General features: G+C 38.6%; 1 protein-coding gene across 1 annotated transcript in view; it reads left to right on the top strand.

Moving 5' to 3' along the window:
• The window catches only part of Dkk2 (dickkopf WNT signaling pathway inhibitor 2), a 93,650-nt gene extending 72,413 nt beyond the window's left edge, over nucleotides 1-21,237 (top strand). Inside the window, exons 2-4 of the mRNA XM_052178497.1 lie at nucleotides 15,951-16,101; nucleotides 17,197-17,352; nucleotides 19,014-21,237. Of these exons, the coding sequence (XP_052034457.1) occupies nucleotides 15,951-16,101; nucleotides 17,197-17,352; nucleotides 19,014-19,264 (558 nt within the window). The 3' untranslated portion in view covers nucleotides 19,265-21,237. The remainder of the gene's footprint in view (nucleotides 1-15,950; nucleotides 16,102-17,196; nucleotides 17,353-19,013) is intronic.
• The last annotated feature ends 4,332 nt before the right edge of the window (nucleotides 21,238-25,569 follow it).

Here is a 25,569-nt window from a genome sequence, read left to right as displayed (position 1 = left end):
CTCTTACTTCCCAGGGAGTAAAACAAATGCAATAAACAAAATATATCATATCTATCATATTTTTCCTCCACAAACACTTCTACCATTTCTTTAAAAGAAACAAATTTTTAAAAGGTAACAAAACATCACCATCAGAACCAAGATCAGTAATTCTTTCATGGACTTCTACATTTGGGAAATAGACTTTAATAAATTTGTACAAGTTAGGAAAACAGGAAAGAAAAATTATAGTTAACATTTGCAACTTTTAATAAAGGCTAGAAATTATTACTTATTTTTCTATAAAGCAACACACACAATAAAATGTCCAGGAAAGTTGTGAAATCATTTTGTGGATGGCACATCTGCAAAATATCTGTAGTCTCCAAGACTTACTATTGTCAAAGGTCTCATGGAAATAAGAGCAGTCTTTAAAGTAAGGCTCTGTGACTGGGGAATCTGTTAACAGGAGGGGACTGTTAGATGGTGTATTTCAGGATCTGTGACTAGGCTGAGGTTATGTATAGAGTTATAGAACTCTAGTAAGAAATAGGAAAACCTCATTGCTACCACACCCAGGTTATGCACCTAAATTCCCAGACAATTTCTCTATAATTTTCAGTTAAGCTTGTCTTCAATGGAAACCATACTGTTCTATCACTGCAAACATGTTTTCAGCCTTAGAGTGTGTCTGAGTTGAAGATTCAGCGTTGAGTCAGCCAGATGTTGGGATGTGGGTACGTTGCTACCCCATGTGTCTACATGCAAGAATGTTTGTTAATATCTAACCATGCAGGGATCCCACTGTAGACATGACAAGATGACACACATGGATGCTAAAGTTCCTGAAGTTCTGCAAACATTTGTTGGTAGCTTATGACAGATAATTAATTTGTTGGTATTAACTCCAAAGACACAAAGCTCTATGTACAGTTGCTATTGAATATTAATTATTATTTTATAATTAGTAACAGGCTGATTACACCTTGAAATGATCATTCTGTGAGACTGTTTTGAAATAGTCTCATTTTGTCCTGGAATAATTTCCCGAAATCAAGACCAGACTTTTTTAAAGTGGCTATTTTAATATTTATTAATGCTTCTATATAAGAAAGACATTCAAATGTTTCTTGGAAGCCCAATTTGCAAGGTGAAAGGATTTCTGATAAGTCAGTATCCAAGGACAGCTCTAGCTCTCATTGCTATAGGATGAAGTCTGTTTCAAGGGCCTGCTCCTGGCATTTCAATGCATCCAATTTCTTACCCCAGGCAGCATTTGATCAGCATGTTTAGTGCTGTGCTCCAGGAGGGCAGATGAAAAGCAGTTCACAGGCAGATTGTTATGCTTTTGATCTATTCTCAGACAGGAGCCTGGCCAGTGATGGGTTTTATAATAAAAAAAAAAAAATCACTTCATCTAATCTTAGTGTGGAAACGACTTGACTTGTTAATGTGAATGAAGTTCTGGTGATCACATGTAAACCCAGGAAATGTTATAGTCAGATGTAATCCATTCTGTCTGATACCTGCTGTGCCCAGGTATGGATGTGTACAAAATAAAAGAATCCTACACTGCAGTCTATTCTGTGCAACTAGAATGTAAGGATCCTTTGAGTGTACAACCTTTACAAAACAGATCAGCATAGAAACCTAGAAGGCAGAGTTCTTATGTCTGGTCTCTTGGCTCAGCAGTCTCACAGTATCTTTGTGCAAGTATCAAATATGAATGCAGACAAAGCTAAAAATGATCTTTCACAAATTTCTGTATGTTATTAAATTTAAAAGCAGAACATAAAACATTCTGTGGATTTTTAAAAAAAAATCCAATAAATATGGTCATGATTATGGAAATTGAGGGCATATGAACAAGAATTAGAGACAATGTCTGAAAAGCATTTTGTTCAAAACCTATAAACACTGTCTATATGTTTGTTGAAAGCTGACGCACAAATAAGATTTACCTAATTTAATGTGTTTGGTAAAGAATCCTATTTAGCTAAGTTTGTTCAGTAGCATAACTAGTCATTAAATGGAGATTTTGGTGGTTGCAAAAATGAACACCTGGAGGATGTCCTTCTGTTTTGTACTGATTTCTAAGTTGTTGTAACTAAGGTCTCTCGAGACACTGGGTCTCTTAACACCACTGAGATTTTCTAAGTTTGTATAGTATTAAAATGCTAAAGGATGCTACAAAGCCATATTTGGGAGTCACAACTCATGGCAGGAACTTGACATTGGCCAAGGACAATCCTTGGCTTCTGGCAGGAATCTGATGTTAGGGCATAATAGGGAAGTAGGTTAAGGCAGGAATTTTTATCCTAGGGTGGAGAAGCTTAGTGAAGGTTAAGCTCATTGTTCCTCCAGGTCTACAAATTCCTGAATTAAGCAGGTGACCCACCCAGCTGCTGGAGCAGTTGAGACAAGGACCTCCAGGAGAAGCTAGACAACTTCCACTGGAACTCAGTCCAGAGTCTGGGGGGAAGGGTTTGCGCAAACTCTTAAAAGGTCTGACCCACATTAAAATTTTGGCCTCGATCAGTAAAATATTGTCCTGGCCCTTCTTTCTTTTCGCCCCTTCCCCATCTATCCCTCAGCTTCTTTTCCAGCAACCCAGTTCGTAATAGCTGCAGGGAGCTATGGAATACAATAATCATGGGTTACTTTCTTCATTGCAGACCAATCCACAATACAATTCCTAGTAGCACACTAGGAAACTATCACGTGTGATACACAATTGAAAGACAATGTTTAGAGGCAGAAGAAAAGAAGCCATGGAAAGAAACATTAGGAGTGGGAAGTAACCAGCTCCCTCATCCAAGAATTATTCATTGTGAGTGTTCCAACCTAGCAAAAATTCTTAAACATTTCCAGAGGACAATTAGGAAACAGATCAAAGGCAGTTTCTGCAGTGGATAACTATCAGGGCATCACTGCCTTTCTGGCAGAGACAATCTACAGCTACTTAGAAATGAAGGGCCCTGCTTTTCATTGTAGATAATGTATACATGAAAAAGAAGATGAATATAAGGTGAGGTACTGATGGCAGCACCCAAGAAAGGGTCATCCAGGAGCTTGGAGAGAGACTTGTGGACAAATTCCTAGCCATAAAAGGTCGCATTATCCAACTTCCTTCCTACATAAAACAGTGTTTTATATGACAGCCTTAGTAGGATTTGACTGGCTTTCAAAACCAATATGAAAATATTTACCGAGCCATCATTAATTTTTTGAGTTTTGTGTTATTGTCATACCTGGTTGATTACAAGTATTTTTGTCAATTTAATTTCATAAATTTTCTACCATTGTTACAAAAATTCAACTTGAGAGAAGATGTGATAAGGGGTGCTAATGCAATCCAAATAGTATGTTCTTACTCAAAGAATATAGAGAAGGTAGAGAGAGGACTCAACAGAGCATGTCCTGTGCTCTGGTAGGGTTAGTGCCTCCAGATAAGTGCCCTGTATCAGGGCTACGCTACAAATGCCGGCTCTATCTTAACCTGTGGTGGCTAATCAACCCGGAGAGCAGCACCAAAGTGAAATAAGATGATGGACTCTTTGAATGATGAGCTAGAAATATCTTGATAATCAGGATGGAGAAGAGTATTCTTGGTAGAGGGGAAATGTTTCTAAATGCATAGTCATGGGGTGGGGCTGGTAAGAGGATGTGCAGGTAGCCAAGTTCAGCTGCAATTTATGAGCCAAAACATAAAGTTTTAGATAGAAAATAGATTCTTCACCAAGCCAAGAACAGAAGTGTTTTCTTGTAATCTTAATTGAAATACAGCTTCCTTCTTCTTTGGTCAAAATGATCAAATAATACCAGGAAGATTTTGTGTAACATTATAAATATTTTCTATATACACTTAAATATATACCATGAGGTGCAGATTTCTTTTTGTAAGTGAAAGATTTTAAAATGACCCTAGCATCATTGTCTAAAAATGTCATTATCCCTTTTCATGAACCTCCTAAGTAAGACTGCCATTATGCATGAGTGGAAGCAACGAAGACCCACCTCAATTCCTGTGGGAAATCTTGTTTTCTTAGCTTCCCTCTGCTTCTCTCTTACTGCCTTGTCCTGCACTCACATTTTAAAACTCCATATATTTGCAAGGGCTGCTAGAATGAAAGGTCAGACACAGAGGTGTTAAAAAGAGTCCAATACCAGTACATCTGGGAATCTTTAGAAATGCACAGGGGTCCACAAATAGAAGCAGCAAAAATATAGGAGCATACTCTTTCATAGATAGAAAGAACCAATGGAATGGGATGAAAATGTCTCAGACCAAAAAAAAATGATTTTTTTGTTTTAATCTGGTAACAAATATTCTGACCCCCTTTGTTCTTCTGAGAATGCTCGGGTCACCACACCAAAGCAGATGCACTAGGATGTGGGTGGTGTGGGGGACCAATGTCTTCAGTATGTTCTCTTTGGGATTACTAACACATTAAGTATGTCATCACAAGATGTTCCACATTTCTGAGGCTGATATTTGAACACTAGGGTCACCTAAAATCAAAACATCCATCATCTGGTTTATAATTTCCTTCCTTTCCAAAGCTTTTGAAAGAAAAGTTTGATAGAAATTGATGCTAACCCAATGAATGATGTCTTTATACCATGTTGTTCTGGAGATATATCTCTCAGCTTATGTGTGGTGACCTTTTTCATTTTTCTGTACAGTAAGAATTTAAATTGGTTCATGGGGGACAAGGATGAGAACTAAGTCCATATGTATTCTGAGATAGTCTTTCTTTCTTTTTTCTTTTTGGAAATCTACTTTATTTTAATACATAACATGTGGTGATATTATTGTTATTATCAGAAACTGAAAGTAAAACTATTCATCAATCTAAGGCGTTTTCACTCAGTCATCTTAAAAATGTCTCAAATAAATGAGTGACCTTGGCCACTGTCAAATTTCATCTGTCAGAAAGTCAAGTACTCCTCCACTGGGAGACTTTTACCACAGCACAAAGTTAACACTCCGAAATTGCTTCAAACATGCCTAGTTGTCTTGGACTTTGGAACTCAGAAATGGTTTAATTGACTATATAAGTGTACTTGGCATGTCTTGTGCATACCTTGGTATGTGAAATCTGATCTGCCTTATCAACACGACAGTCCAAACAGCAGAGAACAAAACACAGGTCGAGGACACAGAGGCTTGGTTAACAAGTTACACAGGGCAGACTGGAGAAAACATGCTGTGTTCTGTCGATACCATAAATGCAGATATCAGGCTGACACTGTGAAGAATAAGGCTGGTAAAACCTCCTCATATGAGATAGCTTCTGTTTCTTGTTCTTTCAAATAGGCAAGTGGCTTATTCTAGTCTTTTACTCTGTGGCTGATAGAACAAGGTAGCTACATGCTCTATACCTTGGATAGAGATAACATAGTTCTGGTTCAATTGCTTTCCCCAGACTTCCCTGTGATTGTAGCTCACAGGCTTGCTCTGTGTTTGTAATAAAAGGTCTCTCAGTCAGTGTGGTCTGAAGATAGCTATAGAGTACAGCTCTTGCTGTAACCCTCTGAATAGACATTTGGTTGGCTTTTCCTGATATGATGCCCTCTCTACATTGCCACAACTGATAGATCAACATTGCATGTCTTCTCATTCACAGCCTCTAAGCCCTAATAGGAACAGCTTATAATTTTTGAGCAATTTTTACTCATAGCATTCTTCAACAGATATGGAAAGATCTTGGGCCACAGAATGAACACTAAGGTAAATATTTTGCTGGGTTTTCTCTTCATCTTTTTGACTAGAAATGAGTAGCCTTTCAAATTTTATCTGCTTTTATCATCTGTTTCCTTAAAATCAGAATAAAATGTAGCCAGTGGCTACTTGACTTAGTCTGGCCTTGTTCCAGGAGGAAATGAAGGAGAATTCAATAAGAGGAGAGAGCTGCTACCATTAGACTACTTTATATCCAGTGAAGTCAGCTGAGATAATAACAAACACTAGCCCAGTTAAGTAATCGCTAGAGCAAATGCATTGTAGGTATGTATGCGTGTGATACTATGCATGGATGTTTAATTGATAGTCTTAATGTTCTAAGAAAGTGAAATTTATGAACTTTTTTGGAACACTTTGCTTGGGGAGCCTTTATCTGAAGCTCTTGCAGTAAGCTTTGGATTATGGAAAACAGTTCTTTCCTAAAACAAAAACATAAGGTATAAGTTAACAACAAATAAAAATGAACCTCCGTTTTGAATCCTGAAACACTGGCTCTTTAAAAATTATATAAATATTAGAAATGCATGTATCTACTGCAAATTATAAAATACCTTTAAAGGATTACACACAACCCAATTTTTCTTCTTTCTTCTATTCTCAACAATAACCTTGTCTAAATTTCCCTGGGTTTTATATATATATATATATATATATATATATATATATATATATATATATATATATATATATATATTTGGTACATTTCTTGAGATAACTTGATACAATTTTTGGACACACTCACATGTTCATGGACATAATTACATACACAGCCACAGCAATACTATCCCATCATTTTCTAAATTCATGATAATGTTGCAAATACTTGGTTATCAATTCACATGACATTTAAATTACCAAGTATTTGTATTTTGAAAACAGAAATATTTATCAATGTTGGCCTGTTTTATAATCGTAAAAGTCTTTTTAAAGCAGGAAGTCACAAGTGTTTATTTTGGCTCTATCTAAATATCAACTTGTAAATATAAATGTACCTTTCATTGAGAATTGGAAAGCGAGGACATATTAAGAACATAAACCAATGGGAGCTCACACTATTTGTCTTTCATTTATTGTATGGGGATGAAAGCTATTTGTTTTGTGGATATCCATGGGATATAAAAATACAAAGGAAGCTGCATAGTTATCTGTTGCCAACATGACACAGGTGTATACCACATGAGTGTATGAAATGATACAGCAACAATGGATGTGCTGACAGCGCTGAGTCCACCCTGTATCCTTCCCAACACATGATGTGTGTGTGCTTCCCTTCCTTCATCTTCATAGAGCTCTAGAAGTTCTCAAGCTCTCCTTCAAGCACAGTGGATGAGTACTCAGAATGGAGATGTAGCTGAAACCAACCAATGGGTTGGTTTCTTAGACTTTGTGGTTGCCATGGAAACAATCTCCACTTAGACCCTTGTCTGTCTGGAGAAGGTATCGGGTCTATGACTTGTCTAGCTTGCCATTATCTGTGTGATACTTGTAAAGGATATGCCTTTAATCCTTGTAACATCTCTAAAACCATACCTCTCATCTTCTCTTATTTTGAGTTCACCAGAGCAGATTTTATTAAAAGACAAATTCCAGGCCCACATGCAATCTCATGTAAATAGAATGTCTAGGGGGCCATGTCTCTGAATAAGTATTTTTAAAGAGAATCCATGGAATGTTTATGATGAAATAAGCAGGTAAAGATAGGAAAATTTATCCATTTTATCCAGGGACTAATGAAATTCACTCACTTATTCTAGAGCCATAAAACAAATCTGGAGGTGTAATTCTAATAGTACCATTATCATTTAAAAACATAAAATCTCCCTTACCAAGGTATATTTCTAATGACATGAAATCGGGAAAAATTGTAAGAGTGTGATGAGATTTTTTTAAATTATCGAGATCAACCCTAAATTTTGAGGAAAACATACAGTTGAGTGGTTCACTCCTCTGTATAAGTTTAGATAATTATTCTCAGTCACCGGGTTTCAAAGGACTTGATCATAAATTTACTCATGCAAATGTTGAAGCACTGTTTATGGCCATAGATAGGCGCACTTTCACTCTATATTTTAAAGGAGGATGAATGGCCAGTCATAGTGAGGGGCGCAAGGGTGACAAATATAGAACTAGTAAAGATCCAGGCAAACCACATCCCTTACTTAGTTCTGACCAGATGGAAAAGTTAGCTCTCCCAGTCACTATACGATGAGTAAGATAAGCTACTGTTGAGAACATGGGCTTGAAAACGTGTTCAAACAAGCTTCTTAGAATCTCCCTTATGCTTAAAAGAGCAACAGGCAACTAAGAAGTGCTAGAGGTGGAAAGGATCCTTCCCCAGGAAGAGCACAAAATTCATTACCCACCACCAAGTGGACAACCTATGAGTAACACTATTCAGAATGAGCAGGTTGCATTTAGGAATACACACACACACACACGTGCAAGCCCGGATTTGAAAGCAAACAGGAAGAGTTATATTTAGAGGGTTGTGAGGGGAAGAGAAGGGAAGGGAAGGGAAGGGAGGGGGAAAAACAGATAATTTTATTATAATCTCAAATATAAAAGTAATTTTATAATAAGGACAGTGTGGAGCACACAAAGCCAGAGATTACCTACTCTTTCTTCTATAAAATTAACCTTTCCTCTTGGGACTTAGTGGGACTTGCCAAATTAACTGGGGAAACTACTATATTTCTGCCTACTGAAAGAAACCTCTCCTTCTTAATTTATAACCCAGGAAACATTAATAGGTATTTCGTTGTCTTTTAATTTTTGTATCAAAATTCAATTTCCTGTCTTTTCTTTAAAGCAAACATGTATAATGGGATGAATAGCACAATTATTTTTTAAATGAAGTAACATTTATTCATAAAGTGCATAAACTTTTGCATGCTTATTTTAAGTCATTTCTAGATTACTTATAATGGCTGTTACAAAGCTCTCTGTAACAATTTGTTAGATCATATTATGGTGGGGAAAACACCAAAAAACCCCCTCTTTTTATTGATTACAGTTATGTGCATATGTGTTTATGTATATGCATATATGTCCATAAATATAACATACTCAGTCTGTATAATGTTTTCTGGTGTAATCATTTGGTATTAGGTAGTTAGTTGGAGAAAGACTATTTCTTCTACTCTGAGCATTCCTGAGTTACCTGCAGTTACCCTTGTGTAAGGTTGAAATTTCATGGTCTTTCTTCTTTCTCCTTTGTCAAGTCTATTGTCCTGTTCAGTTCATATTTAGGTAGTAATGTTGGTGAGACTTTGTGGGTATAGCTCCAAATCCTCAGATACAAGTATAGTCCTCATCTCTCATCATGAAAACTTTTTTTGTAACAGATGGAAGACATTACAGAAACCCACAACCAACCAGACCACCACCAACCAAAATGTGTGGCCTAGTCCCAATAGGAATATCTACCTACCAAACAACTCCTAAACCCAATGCTCCAGGAATATTGAGTAAGAGTGGCAGAAGAGATTGTAAGAGCCAGAGGGTGAGAGAATTTGCTGTGAGACTGTGCCTCCTAGTAATGTCAGAAGCACAAATTATTTTAGTTACATTAGCTTTCATATCTTAATATCCATGAATTTTCTTCTTGAAATTACCTAAGGTTACATCTGAGTTAATGAGCTTTTAATGCCTTATAGGTGAAAATATAGGCAAGATTTTTAAACATTTTCATATTACATATATTGTGGGGGATTAGGGGGGTAAATACACACATGCTATAGGATCTCATAGTACAGATACTGGTGTTGACCTTATTATTCAGTCAAGGTTGGTCTTGAATTTGGAATCCTCTTGTCTTGCCTCCTTCCTGCTAGGATTATAGTACCTGGCTAATGTTTTGGTCTGAATTTTAATACTGTGTCTTAACATCTTATATTCTTTGTGTTATCATTGATTTTGTAAAGATATTATTTGTTATTTATTTATTTATTTATTATTCACTATGTGTGTGACTGGGTGTGCATGTGCCATATTGTACATGTTCACGTGGAGGTCAGAGGACACCTTGTGGGAGTCTGTGCTTTCCTAACATTAGGAATGGAGCACAGGTCATCAGTCTTGGTGACAAGCACCTTCACAGGCTGAGACCTCTCCCTAATTCTTATCCATAATTCTTAAGTAAAATCATGGAAAATCTGGAAGCAAACCATTCAAAGTTGTGATAATGATTTTGGCATTTCAAAATTTAACTCAATGTAACCTACAGTATTTAATGGAGGTAGAAACATTCATGGAAAGTTACACAGAAATTAATTCCATGATGAAAATGCTGTTTTAGATTTTATTTATTTTGCCATGTTAAATTACTGTAAAGTTAATGTTATAAGATATTTAACATAACAAATATGTTTACACATTTTAGATGTTAAATGTGAAAAGGCAAACATATTTTTGTCACAAAACATCCTTAAAGTAGCCAGCAAAAACATTTGCAGTTCACAAATCTAGCTCTTAAAATTACCTGGGAGATAATTCATAATCAGTCCACAAAGACCTGGTAACTGCTGATCATTGAGTCAATAGGCAAATAGCGGTTTTAAAGAACAGTTCATATCCTGTACACCATGGGAACCTGAACTTTTCCTCTCAAATTTAGTATAGCTTATTCCTCCCAGCCTGATGTCCTTGATCCTCAAAGATGCTTTGCTATCGTTGACAAAGATGATGCATACTCTCACAGAGCTAGACTGAGGTATTGAGCACACAGCATTCCCATGATGCAATTTTCCTGTGCAGTTTTGAAATGCCTGCCTTTGGAGGAGCATGCTTTATGTTCTCATGGAAATACAAGTCTACCAGGTGGAGTGTCAAAACTTGGGAAATTAATCTCTCCTCTGAGGAGTTAGAATAAGGCTGTGGTTTCCCAAGTGTGATGGCCAGCCTGGCTCTGTCTTGACATCAGAGCCTCAAGATAGGCTCCTGTCCTCGGCCATTCATTATTACACCCTCTATCCACCCATTTTTTTTTTCATTTGCACAGCTGGTTTGTCCCCCCTCTTCCCCAAAGACTGTCTTCCGCCTGCCCAGCTGATGAGGTTTTCCTGGCTCCAGCCAACTTCCGTGCTTGTTACAAACAGTGCTCAAGGGGACGAAGGATTGTCTAGATTAAAACAACAAAAGTAGGTCGATCTTGCAAGAATCCGGATGGGTGGCCAGCCACCCCACATGAACAGTGTGTGATGTTTCTGTCTCTTTCTCTCCCCCTGTCATCAAAGACGAAAAAAAAAATATGATTCTTTTGAGAATGTGGAAGGTTTGGTTGTTTATTGGTTAGTGTTGTAGTGCAACCGGAAGCAAGATTCCTTATGATCCCAGGGAACTGATGGAATGACTGCAGCTCATTCTGCTTTTGCTCCTCAGAGTTCTACTTGTCATTGTTTGCGTGGCAGGCTTCTGCTTTTAATTCTTATTGACATTCAGTTAAAACTGGTGTCAAGAACTGGAATCTTTGTCATAGCTTTGGCTGTGTTTCCGGACAGTTTTCTGTCTTTCCACGACTGTGCTAGGACAGGTTGTTGGCATTAGATAGGTGTGGGCAAGTTTACTTTTCTAATCTCTGGGCTCAGCAGTGAACAGCCTTGCTCAGTATACTCACATTACTTATTTCAAAAAGTTAAAATCCTTGCTGAAACTATAAATAATGATTCTAAGCTAGCACAGTGGAAATGATCTTTGCACTCTTTCACCTTCCTTCCTTCCTTCCTTCCTTCCTTCCTTCCTTCCTTCCTTCCTTCCTTCCTTCCTTCCTTCCTTCCTCCCTCCCTTCCTTCCCTCCCTCCCTCCTTCCCTCCCTCCCTCCCTCCCTCCCTCTCTCCCTCCTTCCTTCCTTCCTTCCTTCCTTCCTTCCTTCCCTTCTTCCCTCCCTCCCTCCCTCCCTCCCTCCTTCCTTCCCTCCCTCCCTCCTTCCTTCCTTCCTTCCTTCCTTCCTTCCTTCCTTCCTTCCTTCCCTTCTTCCCTCCCTCCCTCCCTCCCTCCCTCCCTCCTTCCCTCCCTCCCTCCCTCCCTCCTTCCTTCCTTCCTTCCTTCCTTCCTTCCTTCCTTCCTTCCTTCCTTCCTTCCTTCCTTCCTGCTTGCTTTCTTCACTTTATATCCCAATTACAGATTCTCTCCTCCTTGTCCCCCCTCACAGTCCTTTTCTCCTCCCTGGGTGACCCTCCTCCAGGGTATCAACCTACCCTGGCACATCAGGACTTCAAATTCTTTAGATTGTAAAGAAGTGTTGATTTCTGAGACTCCAATTCAAGCTGTATCCAATGTGTTCTCTCTCTCTCTCTCTCTCTCTCTCTCTCTCTCTCTCTCTCTCTCTCTCTCTCTCTCTCTCTCGGCATCGTGATAATGGATAATGAACTAATTTAGTAATTTATGGAAGAAACAACTCTGTTTTTAGAATGAGGGAGTTAAGCTAAAGCGAATGTCCAGCCAATTCTGGACATCTTCATATTTATGGCTAATCACCTCCTCCTATTAGGCATCCCTAATTAATTTGGCTTTCCAGTAGACTGTCCCTGGTCCTCACACACAAGTATCTCTTCTCCAAAGACCAAGTCAGCAAAGCCATAAGCACCCCCTTGCCCTGCTGTAAACCACTAAGATAGACATCAACCTTTTTCTTTTAAATCTCTAAAACAGGACCAGGTGAGCATGTTATTAATATTAAGTTAAAACTTTGGCTAAGTCTTTTAAACTTGCTTTATGTTTTCCATGAAGTAATCATCAAGTGAGACCGTGTAACAGACTTTTGAGACCAAGGTAATTAGGAAATAAAGATCTTGCCTGTGAGTGTTCTAATTGGCTATTTCATCTATATGCACTTTTCTCACCAGAAGTTCATTCATTCATTCCTATGTCCTCTTCTTCAGGGCTTCGTGTAGGCCCAATCTCTGTCTGCCTGCCTCTCTCCTTGCTCTCCTACTATGACACAATTTAATCATAGAAAAACAAGCAGAAAAGAACACCAATGAAATGGCAAGTGGACAAGCCGTCATTTAGTCTTAAAACTCCTTGTCTAGAGTTTGTTACTGAGGTAGGATGTGTCAATAATGAAACAGGGATCATTGTTTACAAGTCAGGGCCTGCATTTTCTTATGTTTTGTTTTCTCCAAAATGACTAGGTTAAAAAGGTTTTATGCTTCAGTAAAACTGTGCTGAGGACACTAATTTTTTTTAAAGCAAGGCATGTCTCCAAATATCACTTGTTTCCCTCAAACCTAATTTATTCAATTTATTCTGTCCTTTCTTTAAAATATTTATGGGGTATATATATATATATATATATATATATATATATATATATATTCAGATTCATACATTAGACTTCATATAGTTTGCTAAAGCTTTGAGGTTTTTAAGCACGAGAGAAGCATGTTTGTATTTAAAATTATTAAACTCTACTTTCAGATTCCCAAACTATTCCTTCCAGAATTTTTACATGGGCACACAATGCTTGTAACATTTCATGCTAAAAATATATATTCTGCCTTAGCCTGTGCCAGGTCTAAAGAAAAGAAAGCACATACCAGAGCAAAATAAAACTATCTGTCCAATCATACAGTTTGTCTTAGATAAAAATGAGCTTCAGGTATTGAGATGGCAATACTGTGCATGCCACATTTATTTTTTTAATAAGCTTCATTACAAAAATAAAAATACCACCACCACCAACAACCAAAAAAACCCCTCACATGCCAAAGTTAACCAGACCTATCTCTATAAACTTCTATACAGTTAGGATAGCCATTCAGACTATATTTTTTGTCTCACAGCATCTACATCCATTATCTCCAAATTCCAATAACTGAGGGTGAGGACAACAACGGTGTCCTTTTGGCAATTTTTTCCTGTATATGTTTAGCAATCAACTCGATTCCCCAATTTAATCTGTCCTTTAGGGATAGAACTCCAGGTCACTTTTATTCAGAAGGGATTGAGAATTTGCTGAGATGTAAGGGGCACATGATGTTTTTAGGTGGCACATGTTTGTTTCCGCTGAGAAAACATGTCCTATTTTTGAGGAAGGGAAGATTTGTAAGACATCAAATGTTTCTTGCAAAACAATTTGATGAAGTGAATGTAAATGAATCAGAAACATGTGACTTGTGTTTCAGTTACAATTAATGAGCTTAAATAGGAAGAGGGTAAACTGCTCAAGGGGGAAAGAGTGTGGCAAGGCGGGAAGTGACACTCGGTTTGTTTTCAACAGTGCTGGGTTCTTGAAAAACAGCTTGCTGCTGTGAATACAGCTTTATTCAGATTCTCAAAAGTCCACTTAGGAAACTGACCAGTGGACAAAAACTATAAATCCATCTTACATATGCAGGGAGCATTGCCACTGTGCAGGCATTGAAAATCACTCTCATAGGGAAGTGAGTGCTTCCCAGTGCTCTTTTTCCAAGGGCAAGTAAGACTCTGTAATGCTGGTAAAATCTATTGGCCCCCAAGCTCACAGATAAACTTCATCTCTTCTTCCTCTTTCTAGTTGAAGAGGATCAGACATACCTGGCAAACAGGTGGTAGAGAGGCGACAGACAGAGAGAGACAGAGAGGCAGAGAAAGAGAGACAGGGAAACAAAGAGACTGAGAGACAGAGGTAGACACAGAAGGAGACACAGAGAGAGACAAAGGGAGACAGAGAGTCAGTGAGAAAAAGAGACAGAGAAAGACACAAACACAGAGAGAAACAGAGAGTCAGAGGGAGACACACACAGAGAGACAAAGGGAGACAGAGAGTCAGTGAGAAAAAGAGACAGAGAAAGTCACAGACAGAGAGAAACAGAGTCAGAGGGAGACACACACAGAGAGACAAAGGGAGACAGAAAGTCAGTGAGAAAAAGAGACAGAGACAGACACAGAGACAGAGAGAGAGGGAGGGAGACAGAGAGAGACAGAGACAAAGAGCAGAGAGAAAAGGAGGAAGGCTATAAGCAATGTGTGGTATCAGGACATCAAGTTAGATTTCATAATGAATGTATCCAAACTAGATTATTTTAGAGACACAAACATTTTATCCAGCTTCATCTTTATATCATTTATGCACACTTCAAAGCAAAAATCAGAGCTTTAAAAATGTGATTTGCATTTGTAGTTAAAACTTAGGGGATCACTCTGAAAATATGAAAAATAAAATAGAACAAAAAGATGGTTGGCCTGGTAATGCTCATAATCCCAGCTAAAGACAGAGGCAGAAGAATTGTCACAAGTTTAAGAATCAAGACCAATTTGGTTCATGTGATGAGTTCCAGAAAACATAGGCTACATAATTAGACCTTGTTTTAAAACAAATTAAAAACAGAGAGCCCATCTCAATGTTCTAAATCTAATTGTGCTGTGTGACATTACAGTCTTTGACTAGATACATGTCAAATGATCCAAGAACTCCAAAAGACAAGGCATATAGAACCAGAGTCCATATTTTACTTTTATCTTTTGAGTAACCATCAAACATCTTAGATGGCTTTCAAGACTTACTGGCTGGGTAGAGAAATACATTAATAAATAGTGTGTTTTTTTTTAACCAACTTAAGGCATTGCTTCTGGGAGAAGGATGTGTGCGCAGGGACCCATTGGCTTTGTGAAAACCGTGGAGAATCAACCGTTGTTCTGTGGAGGAAGGAGGGATGAGGACAAGGTCCTTTGTTCTATTTGGGGGGATGTAGTTGCTTTGTGTGCTCATCAGGTTGTTTCTCAAATTATTCTGGAAGACAAGACTGTGAGAAGTTTTTCTTGTCAGATTGGGCAGCTAACACATTTTAACTTCCAGTACAACCATTGGTCCCTTTTACTGTCCATTCAGTAGCTGGTGAGAACGGAGTAGTGAGGCTGCTCTTGAGTTTTGGAATTAATGGCAATACAGCAGTCACCAATATGACAGCTCCTGAGGTTGTTTTCACAGCAGGGATCCATCAGTATAAAGTATAAATCCTAATTTCAGCATAGGCCAATGAAAATGGATGGGCAATGTTAATTTCATGGTGCTTTTTCCTTTCAAATTTATTGCCAGTTTCATCTTTATCCCCATCAAAAGGCAAAGCTTACAAAGCCATCATCTAAGGATCAACCGGAGAACCAGTGTTCAGAACTGTTTGCAATGGTGTATTTCATTGAGGCACTTAGAATATGACTTAGTTTCCCTTCAGGTTGGCTCCTCAATGCCTTCTCAGTGTCCCAAGACCTCACCCATTGCTTTCTCTGATGTTCCATCTGATGACAGGCCTACCCTTGCAGCAGTGATAAGGAATGTGAAGTTGGAAGATACTGCCACAATCCCCACCAAGGATCATCAGCCTGCATGGTCTGTCGGAGGAAAAAGAAACGATGCCACAGAGACGGGATGTGTTGCCCGGGTACCCGCTGCAATAATGGTAAGAGAGCTAGCAAAAGTCAACAGGCCTTTTTTCTGTATGGAAAGCCTGAATGGAAAAGTGTTTGATGCTTTTTTCTTCAGGCTCCTGAGCTACAAACCTTTTAGCATTTGGCAGTGATTGGATCTTGGTTTGTGTACTATGAGATATCAGAGTCACATTCTAAACTTTAGGTTTCCTTCGGCCTGGCCACTTTCTAGACTATGCTCTATATCGGTTTAGGCTCTTGCAAAAATTGAAATGTTACATGCAAAATCACTGAATGTGTTGTTTACTAAAAATATGAATGCCAAGACAGGCAGTACAGTTGTGAGTCCACTGACCAGGTTCATAAGAATTTTGTTATAGTTATTGTATTCAACAGGTCCTGGGGCAGCCTTATTAGGCGAGGGGGGTGACTGGACCTCCAAGTACAAAGGTCTCTCACCTGTAGCTTGTCTCCACTCAACACTAATGAAATGACAGGCAGACATCTATTCAGTTTTAATAGTGAACTGACAGTCACAAACAAGACATGGTTAAGAAGCTGCAGAAAGTGGCTAGAAGCATAGGTTTAGTCATGAAAAACCAACTCACTGTCATGCCTGCTCTGGCCTCTAGGCAGAAACCTGCAGTGAGAAGGAACTGACAGGAGGAACTGAAGGGAGGAAGACAGGCCTCACACTGCTTGAGAACTGTGTAGGCCAGACCGAGATAGTTTTGCTGACGAACAAAATTGATCCTGGGCAGATATCTTGCCAGATGACTTTGAAAAAGAAAACAGCAGACACCCACTTAATTTTGTACAATGTCACTATTCTAAAGCTCTTTGCCTCTACTTGCAATAATTCAATGAGATTAATTCTGATTTTATTCCTATTTTGTTGTTGTTTGCATGGTGTCATTTGATCTTGAAAGTGGCCAACTTCAGGCCTAGGGAGCTTGACCCCTGACCCAAAGTATTCTATTCTCAGTAAGTAAGTGATTGAAAAAGGCACAGCACATACAGAGACAAACAGCAGGTAGATTGGGAAACAGACACATGAATGTTTTACATGGATAGGATGAACGTCACACTGTAGAGTTAAACTGATCTTTTTGCATCCCTATTTCCAGGCATCTGCATCCCAGTCACCGAGAGCATCCTGACCCCACACATCCCAGCTCTGGATGGTACTCGGCACAGAGATCGCAACCATGGCCACTACTCCAGCCATGACCTGGGATGGCAGAATCTAGGAAGGCCACACTCCAAGATTCCTCACATAAAAGGTAGGTTACCACCTCTACTTCCATAACTGTCTACTTTTTCTTTCTTAAAGAAGTAAAAGAAAGCATCGACAATTCATTTTAGCTCTATGAATCCATTATCAAAATGTTCACCAGTGGACAATTTGAGTATACTGATCTTTAATTTTGAAAATGCTAAAGATATCATAGAATTGCTAGAAAGTATATATTTGTGAGAAAGGCCTGACCTGCCAGGTCATCTTCTAAGCATCCCTCTCTTACAAAGAAATCTTCTAAACAAACCTGTCTGGTTGAAGCCTATCAAAAAGTAAAGCACTATGAAAAATACATGAGGAGATATTGCTCTGGCAATCAAATTACCAGCCATTTTTCTTCACCTTTGAAGATCCAATAAGTTGATTTCACCAAGCAATCAGATGACTTGTGATCCATAGAGCAATCTATAAGAAGAATTGGTTTATAGTGGGTTTATGACTGAGTATAAGAAGTCCCCTTCACCCTAGGGAAACCTTTCAGAATGCTCCTACTCACCAATAACAAATTTGACTAGTATAAAATTATTTTACAGTAATTAAATAAATTGAAAGCATGAATCACAGGTATACCCAAAGGAGGCCTTTCCCAAGTGGATCTGTATATTCCTCTTTCAAGATGTACATGATTTAAAATGCCCAGTGTTCTAAAGAATTTTATAATAGAGGATTTCCCCCGTTGTTAGAGTTTTTGGTGCACTGAAGTGCTCTGGGAAGTCCTAATGTGAAAACCTAGTTTTCTTTTCAAATTATGTTATTTCTATAGAGTGTCTCACCATTTCCCCACAATTTTATCTTCTAAAGAGACAATGTCCAGGAGAAGATTGGACTAATTACTATATCCTGGACTGCTAGTGGGCATCTGTATAAAGCTAAAGATGATGGCAAATAATACACCTTTATTTATTATTTTGCTGTATCTACCAGGACCCTGAATGTTTTCCTGTATCTCTTATTTCCATTTCATCAAATCCTTATATAAGTTGGCATTCTTCCTATTAGAGTTGACTAGCAAGCCTAGCTATATCAGTTAGCTCTAGGTTTGATTGGGTGATTCTGGCTCCAAGAACAAGGTGGGTCAGTGATAGAGGATGATTTCCAACACAATCTGGCCTTTCAGATTCATTCATACACATGTACTTGCACATACACACACATACACTCCCACACAAGAGAAAAGCATGCATATATGCACACGCACATAAACAGAGAAGTAGAAAAAAAGTAGACTACAGCTAACTAAAGATAAACACAGTTTTGCTGTTCACTGAATTTCATATTCAGCAGGGCAGAGGTGGCGCACGCCTTTAATCCCAGCACTTGGGAGGCAGAAGCAGGCGAATTTCTGATTTTGAGGCCAGCCTGGTCTACAGAGTAAGTTCCAGGACAACCAGGGCTACACAGAGCAATCCTGTCTCTAAGAACCAGTATATATATGAACTTCATATTCAGATGGTAGATAATAGAAAAAGACAAAGGCAGACTTATGAGTGTAAAGAGAGCAAATGCTGGTACAAATTTAAGACTTTTCATCATTAGTAGCAGTATAATGAAGGGCAATGTAAGTGAAAGTATTTTCTGTGATTCTGATTGTAAAGTAGAAATTGCTTTCAAGAAGCCTTGTAACCCTCGTGGCCTTGATTTCTGTAGGACATGAAGGAGACCCCTGCCTTCGGTCATCAGACTGCATTGATGGGTTTTGTTGTGCTCGCCACTTCTGGACCAAAATCTGCAAACCAGTGCTCCATCAGGGGGAAGTCTGTACCAAACAACGCAAGAAGGGTTCACACGGGCTAGAGATCTTCCAGAGATGTGACTGTGCAAAGGGCCTGTCCTGCAAAGTGTGGAAAGACGCCACCTACTCTTCCAAAGCCAGACTCCATGTATGCCAGAAGATCTGATAAACACTGGAAGAGTCATCACTAGCAGACTGTGAATTTGTGTATTTAATGCATTATGGCATGATGGAAAACCCGGATTGAAATGGGGAAGATTGAGGAATGTGGTAAGAATGAGGAGCAGAAGAGGGCAAGACTGAATGAAGTAAAGTCAGTGACAACCAAAGCACTACCAGTGTTTCCATTATGCGCCTTGTCTATGTAAATAATGTACACATTTGTGAAAATGCTATTATTAAAAGAAAGCACACCATGGAAATTACTGATGAATACCATGTGATTTTCCAAGAGTTTGTCTTGAGCTGGAGGGGACATTTCATTCAGGTTGGCAGTGGTTATAAAAATAACTTAAAGCCACATTGCTACTCAAAGCTACAGTTTAATAAATAACTCTCACTCTCCCTTGATATAAGAGAATTTCTAAAACATAGGGAAAGCTGAAGAACAGGGAATGAAAATATTCACCATCATTAATTGCATCACAAGAAGCACCTTTGATTTTTCTCAAATAAAGGTCATGGTAGACAAGAGGAAAAGGCAGTCAGTACTTTTCAAATCACTTTATGATACTGGTATGTCATTTAGGCATTATAAAAGGGCAAACAACCAGTAGTCCTGGCCAAGTGGTTAAGGCAATGGACTAGAAAAAGGGTAAACATGACTCTTTAGGCCACTTACTTCCATTTATAACCCGATTTCACCTGAATTAATAAAGACAGATGTAAAACCAAGGCTGATACTGCATTGTGAAGGAATGGCATTGCCAATATGATGCCTGCTCAAGTCGGAGCCATTAATCTTGTCTAGTGCAATTCGTGCACAGGGCAGAATTTCCACAGATTGCAAAACCATTAAAGATGTCTACATGAGTAGAACTGAAAAATGGAGTGAGCATTGTTTGACACTTTCCATACCCTACATGTGATACACTGATAAATACATTTATCCTTGCATAGATAGAGACCAGTAGGGTTTTGCAGACACTAGAGATGTGAGTGGTATCTGTAGTAAGTGGAGCATGTCAGGGAAGTAGGTGGAACCTTGTCATTTGTCCAGGCTTTAAGGTCACATGTCTGAAGCACAGGCTGGATCATCATTGTCATCAGAGGCTCCAGAAGCAAAGATGAAGCTCTCCATGGGATTTGCTCTCACACAGGTAAGCTCAGTGCAGCGAAGCTTGCCCTCCCCAGCCTTAAAGTATTTCATGGTTTTGAGGCTGTAAAATAATTTCAATATGAGGGGATCTTACAAAGTGTGTTCCCTTAGGCCAGGTGATATGAGAGGAACTCATCTCCTCCCTAAGCTTTGGAGTGATGTTGCCATCACAAGTTTGTGTACTAACCTCTGGATGGAGTATGTCATTGCCAAAGACATAGTTCCTATTTTCTGAAACTATTGGGAACTGAAAAGTAATGACATATCTCTAATCTGTAGAAATTCCCTGAAATCGTTTCAGTATTTTCTGATTAAACACATTTGTGAATACTACATCGGGAGCATAAAGGATAAAAATAAAGAGAAAAAAAAGAAAAAAGAAAGAAAGAAAGAGCTAAACCTGCTATTGCTTAAGCTCTTATAGACCACACATCACTTTTGTGTTTGATTTACACCCCATCTGCTATCTCAAAGTCCAGTCCAACAAGAATTTCAGCTACTGACACACATTTTGTCAGGATGATGGTGGTTTGTGCTCTGCATGTGTATGCTATAGCAAAACTCATAAGCTATTTTGCCCAAGAGCAAACCCTGTGGTTTAAGCTTTGTGATGTGAAAACGGAACATTTTGGTCAGAATTTCCTATGTAGCAATGACACCTACCACCTAGTTTTCACATTATTCCCCCATAACCACCCTGTCAAGAGTTATTATTTGAAATAATTTATTTACAGGAAATGTTAATGAGATGTATTTTCTTATAGAGATGGTTCTTACAGAAAGCTTTGTAGCAGAATATATTTGCAGCTGTCAACTTTGTAATTTAGGGGAAATGTATAATAAGATAAAATATATTAAATTTTTCTCTTTGAAAAAGTTGAATGCAAAGTGCCCTGTGTCTTCTTATGGGGGAAAAGGTGCTCACAAAGTCCTAAGATTTTAAACTTAGACAGGATGGTATTAGTCTTCGGCCTGAATGGTAATCATCTGGATATCAGCACTGTGAGGTGACCCAGTTTTTTGTTACCAAGACAACTCCTTGTAGGTCAGGTTGTAATTGCTATTTATAAGTTAAGTCAGCATATTCCCTCCTTTGATTTCCACCCATCAATTTTTTTATTTGCCTTAAGGAACCTCATGAAATAGGAGGCCTCCACAAAGGTCTCCAAAAACACTTGAAGGTGGGACTATCTTATCCACGATCCCCCAAATGGAGATACAGCAGGTTTAGTGAGTTTGCTCATTTGCATATCCTATGAAATCACTACTGCTAGGTTTCAAACCATGGACAAATGGCTGAGGTGCCTATTTAAGGTATCAAAGCAGACAACTGCAAGCAGATTTTCCCTGCACTCCTCTGCCCCTACCTGTTACAAGGTCCACCTGGCAGGCATACCCCACCTCACCTCATACTCCGACTCTTCACCCAGGGTGCGAGCCTGCTCTTCCCTATATAATTCAACCAACCATTTTGGTTATTTGTCCTTTTTGTACCTCTGGGGACCTCTTGATTGGTGACCTCTCCCTTCCCTTCCCCACTTTCCCCACATGGCTCAGGGTCATGTCCACTCTTGACTTTCCCAGAGGTCCCTGCTTCTGACTATGCTCTTCCACATGTCTATAATAAACGTTCTTCTCCCCCATACCTAAAGGCAGCCATTTCCTTTACTTGTCTATTAATTAATTAATTAATTAATTAATTAATTAATTAAATTCAACTATTATGACAGGAAATAAATCCATTTTGGGGGCCTGAATAACCCCAATCTACTTCCTGGCAGGTTAGTTTTCCTTTTGCTTCCTGAGCATTAAGGTCAGGAGTGTTCGACTGACCATATGTATCACAAGACCCATGTGTAGAAATACAGAAAGCAGGTATTCTGTGACAAGGTGGGATGAATCACCTGTAGCTATTGCAGCTTAATGAAGCCAGAAGAGTCCCAAGGCTACAGGAGAAAGTTAAAGATCCCTGAAGTGTGACTGAGTTTCCACCTCATTTTAATCAGTCACTAAGGGTATTCCTAGTCAGCACCATCTCAAACTGAGACCATTTGTATTTCCTTGTAAAAATGTATTTTTAGACTCTAACAATCATATGAGTGTCATTTTTATTCTTTTCTACTGCACTAATATGCTTTGAGAAATGACAGATGTCCTCTTTTCTCCCTTTTAACCAAAAAGTAACTAACTAACTGTGCCCTCTATCACTTGGGGAACAATTATTTAATTATATTTGTTTCTTCCTAAAATTTCAGGCTAATTAAGAACAAATATCTCTCGAAAGGCCCGCTGACCAACCAATACCTGTTGTAGATAAAATTAATATTAGAGGCTATAGCTTTCATCTACGGAGAAGGGTCTTTCCATAAACTAAGCACTAGTGTGAGACTGTGAACATGTGGCAGTAAACTACATCAGTCCTGGGCTGTGTGCACATTCCTTTCAAATGCCAATCTGGGCCAGCCGAGGAGAGTGACACACTTCCTTTCAGAGTTAGCATCAAAGGTGAAGAAAAAGTGACAAAGTGTGTTATGCATTTCCCACTCTAGAATTTTATTTAGATTTCCCCCAAACTGGACAACTCATGTCACAGAAGTGAGTTAGGGATGAAATTATTACTTGACTCTGTATTAAATGAGTATTCAAGTTAGACAATAAGATTCTCCTCTCCAACACACCATTCCCAACTCCAATGCAGTTCATTGTATAAAACCATTCCTATATTATGAAAATTGTGGTTTTAAACTAAAATGTGACTTTCTATCTACCAGTGCAGTACCTTAGCTTGAGTGTAACTTGGGTCTCAGCCAAGATTTATGGGTAGGCAACCTGATCCTCTGAGGGGCAGTACTGGATGGTGGTGTGAATTTTTTAAGCGATGGGCCTAGAGGAATACCCACAAGTCACTGGATAATGTGTAGGCATACATTTTTTGCAACCCACTTTTAATAAACATTCAACCTCTCCTTTAGCTCACCACCCAGCAGAGGTAGTGGAAGAGAAAAATTATTAGGATGTGGGGGATGAACCTGTTCAGCAGTAATTCTTTGGGGGCAAGCTTGATATTCTTTGGCAGCAGTTCAATCCTGAAGCAAACACCAAATACGTCTTAGCAGCTGCAGAGCAGTCCGGCAGACCCCAGACATGAACCAGCAGCTACAGTCCAGTCCTTATAGCAAACAGAGAGCAGGCAGCTGTAGTTCAATCCCGAATAAACTGCCAGGCTCACCAACTGGCCTGAGGCAAGACTACAGAATTTGCAAGCTGCAGCAGGAATCTTATGAGCAGTTCTTGGGTGAGTTTCTCTCAATGGCAGTGTTAACACAAGTTGAACTAAACAATGCTATCTATGTAAGGTGAACCAATACACTCACATCTAGCAAAGAATAGCGAGGCAGAGCAAACCAAGCCAAGGCTCAGTGCTTGTCTCCCTCTGTCTGTGGGGTCATATTTATGCTCTTCATTAAGAATCCTTTGAAGTGTCTGTTATATCTAAACATCCTTTCACCTGTGTCTGCTTCAGGAAGACAGTCTTTCACATGTTTGCTTTAGCAAGATAGCCTTTTGCCTGTGTGCCCTAGCAAAACATCATTTGACATACTAACTTTCCAAAGAAGGAGAAGTTTTCACTTTAATAGTGTAATACCCAGGAGTCACTGGGAGCATGATTTCAGGAAGAGGAGTGGGACCTAAATCTCTCTACGTTTCTAGTTTGAGATATTAAAACTTGTTTCCAGTTACACACCACCATTATCACCAATGTCAAGAGGCAAAGTATCCAGTTACCTTGGATTTTTTGTTTGTTCGTTTGGTCTTTGTTGTTGTTGTTTGTAGGGTCATATTTATACTCCTTCATTAAGTTTTGTAGTTTTGTTTCCGGAGCTGAGGACCGAACCCAGGGCCTTGTGCTTGCTTGGCAAGCCCACTACCACCGAGCTACATCCCCAACCTGAGGCAAAGGATCCAAAGGAGCCCTCACCATATGTTTGTATTATGCTCTTAGCTTAGAAAATGGATCAAAATTGTTAATTAAATCAAGTCCAATAGTACTGTTTCCAAATCTCAAAAATAACATCCCATTCTCTTTATCATATCAATACATCTGTCATATTGTCTGATATAAATATCTTAGATTTTGCAGAAAAAAAATAAATGCCACATCCAATACCCAATAACAGAATGCACAAGTGTATTCCAGTAATAATAAAATTATGATGTGGAGAAACCCCACATTTGAATACATCTCCTCTTCCATTAAAATTCCTCAGAGAGAAACTGGACTTCAAAGAGTAAATTATCTTGCATGTTAAACTAAGTCAAAACAAGTTTAAGTTCAGAGGCATTAAATTGTGCAATCATTATCTCCCTCTTAAAAATGAGTCCCAAACAACCAAACTTCAAAAATCTTGAAGTTCATAGCAAAACATTTCTCTTCATTATTCCGTATTCTGAAGAGTTCCTGGTGTCTGAACCAGAAGTCCTTAAGCAGCTGTGGCCAAGATGCTCTGTTCAAAGGTTGTAGACTCAATAAGACATCAAGGATTCATTCTCTCAGTTTCTGACAGAACTATCCTTTAATAAAGTTTGGTGAATTCTGAGGATATGGAATAATAGAAGTGCCACCTCCTTTAGAGAACAGGTTATCTTTGCTTCTTAGACTTACCATGGATGGGTGTGGGAAAGTCCAGTCAACACAGGTAGGGCTTAAGAGTTATCAAAGGCCCTAATAGAGGTACATGGAATTGAGTGAAGATATTTCATATGTATCATAGAAATAGGACTTCCTTTTGCTTCATAAAATTGTCCATCAATTTAAATCTAGTATTTGGAACTATGATCTATAATCTGAAATCTATAGGGGAATATGTTCTACTAAGAAGATACAATTCTCCCTCTCCCTCTCTCTCTCTCCCCCCTCTTTCTCTTCCCTATTTTCTTTGAAAAATTTTTTGAGATTATAATTGCGTCATTTACCCCTTCCATTTTTTACCTCAAAATCCTTCCATGTAACCTCTTGCTCTTTTTTAAAGCATGGTCTCTTTTTGTTATATATATTCATATATATAACAAAATATTTAATATCTTTTGTTAGTATATCAACAAAATATGATATAATATATATTGCACATAGCTAGCAAAATATAATATATTGC

This window comes from Apodemus sylvaticus, chromosome 4, assembly GCF_947179515.1.
Source record: "Apodemus sylvaticus chromosome 4, mApoSyl1.1, whole genome shotgun sequence".
NCBI classification, from domain to species: Eukaryota; Metazoa; Chordata; class Mammalia; order Rodentia; family Muridae; genus Apodemus; species Apodemus sylvaticus.
The sequence above is the reverse complement of the archived record's forward strand: the minus strand, read 5'-3'. Positions and strand labels throughout refer to the sequence as shown.